Source organism: Triticum dicoccoides, chromosome 7B, assembly GCF_002162155.2.
Source record: "Triticum dicoccoides isolate Atlit2015 ecotype Zavitan chromosome 7B, WEW_v2.0, whole genome shotgun sequence".
Classification (NCBI taxonomy): Eukaryota; Viridiplantae; Streptophyta; class Magnoliopsida; order Poales; family Poaceae; genus Triticum; species Triticum dicoccoides.
Window position 1 is genome coordinate 546,055,962 of NC_041393.1, and position 2,050 is coordinate 546,058,011.

General features: G+C 54.3%; 1 protein-coding gene across 1 annotated transcript; it reads left to right on the forward strand.

Annotated features, from left to right (window-relative positions):
• The first annotated feature begins 367 nt into the window (after positions 1-367).
• On the forward strand, positions 368-1,581 carry LOC119341726 (peroxidase 2-like). The gene has a single exon (XM_037613586.1). The coding sequence runs from the start codon at positions 452-454 to the stop codon at positions 1,427-1,429; it is 978 nt and encodes a 325-aa protein (XP_037469483.1). The 5' UTR covers positions 368-451; the 3' UTR covers positions 1,430-1,581.
• Positions 1,582-2,050: the final 469 nt, after the last annotated feature.

Here is a 2,050-nt window from a genome sequence, read left to right on the forward strand (position 1 = left end):
GCACACGGAACACGTAAGAACATACCCATCACAATTATCACGGAAGTTAAGCTCGTATCTTAATCGCAATTATACTGGTGCCAACAATATCAAAGCTATCCTAATGTACACTCATACACTCATACCTCGCTGGCTACAACATGCTTGTACCTCATCAAGACAAACCAGACAAGAAAAGGACGATTTCACTGAACGAGAACACCACCACAATTAGACTCCAGCAGCCTCCATGTTCTATACCAGCTAAATCACAGCATGCTGGTCAATTATCGACCTAATGTCGTCGATTAATCATCTGATGAGACTAGCTATCCAATGTCGTCGATGCACGCATAAATAGCCCTACCTTACGAGCAACATCTCATCGCCTTCTCATCGGTCGATCACACTCTCGATATTGGTAGTACTAGTACACAAAGGCTGATAACTTAGTTAAGAGCTTGAGGTGACAATGGCCGCCGCCTGGCTTAAGCTATCCGTCGCGCTGACATGCGCATTGCTCTTGTCGTCGTCGGCGTGCCATGGCCTGCAGGTGGGCTACTACAAGAAGACGTGCCCCCGCGTGGAGGCCATCGTGAGGGACGAGGTGAAGAGGTTCGTCTACAAGAACGCCGGCATCGGCGCCGGCCTCATCCGCATGTTCTTCCACGACTGCTTCGTCCAGGGGTGCGACGGCTCCGTCCTCCTCGACCCGACCCCGGCCAACCCGCAGCCGGAGAAGCTCAGCCCTCCCAACTTCCCCAGCCTCCGCGGCTTCGAGGTCATCGACGCGGCCAAGGACGCCGTCGAGAAGGCTTGCCCCGGCGTCGTCTCCTGCGCGGACATCGTCGCCTTCGCCGGCCGTGACGCCGCCTACTTCCTCAGCCGGATGACGATGAAGATCAACATGCCGGCGGGCCGCCTCGACGGGCGCGTCTCCAACTCCACGGAGGCCCTCGACAACCTGCCGCCGCCGGTCTTTAACCTCGACCAGCTCATCGCCAGCTTCGCCGCCAAGGGCCTCACCGCGGAGGACATGGTCGTGCTCTCTGGCGCCCACACCATTGGCGTGTCCCATTGCTCGTCCTTCGTCTCCGACCGCCTGGCCGTCCTCTCTGACATCAACACTGGCTTTGCCAACGTGCTGAGGAGGCAATGCCCCGCCAGCCCAAGCCCGGCCAACGACCCCACGGTGAACCAGGACGTGGTGACCCCCAACGCGCTCGACAACCAGTACTACAAGAACGTCCTGGCGCACAAGGTGCTCTTCACGTCGGACGCCGCCCTCCTTGCGACGCCGGCCACGACCCAGATGGTGCGCGACAGCGCCAACATTCCCGGGCAGTGGGAGGCCAAGTTCAACAAGGCCATGGTCAAGATGGGAGCTATCGAAGTGAAGACCGGTTACCAGGGAGAGATCAGGAGGAACTGCAGGGTCGTCAACCACTGAACCAACGAATCATCATGGCGTCCTATTTTTGTTTGTGCACTTTAGTTTTTGCACTGGCAGTGTCACCTACTTGAGTGACTTTCGTTGAATTTCACGCATGTAATTTGTTTGTTGTTTCAACTCTTCAATAATGAAAAATAAAATAAAAAATACTACCTCCGTTTCTTTTGAACGCCGATAAAGCCCACACGTGTGGGCGTTAAGGGGTCTGCCCACACAGTTTGTGTGGTGTTTAAAAGGATCAGCCCACACACCTACGTGTGGGCAAAACAAGTAATGCCCATACGTCATTTTTTTTCCTCGTGGTCCCTCTCACATGTCTGCGTGTGGGCAAAATAGATAACGCCCACACGCCAGTACGTCAGGCCTCCAACCTTATGGTCCCGCACACCCCGTGTGATAGTCACCAGCGTCCCCGCAGTTGCCATGGTTTGGACCCTCTTCCATATTCATTTAACTGCAGTTGTCATGGTTGCTCAACTGCAGTTGCCATGTATGGTCTGGTCTACTGCAGTTGTCATGATTTCAAAACTTTAGGAGTTGCCACCTATTAACACTAGGCAATTGAGAGAGTTGCCATGTGCTCACAAGCACGCTAGGACAGTTACCATGTAAAAGGAA

Excerpts from the sequence above, each read along its gene's own strand:
- LOC119341726 (XM_037613586.1), top strand. The coding sequence starts at position 452 with ATGGCCGCCGCCTGGCTTAAGCTATCCGTCGCGCTGACATGCGCATTG.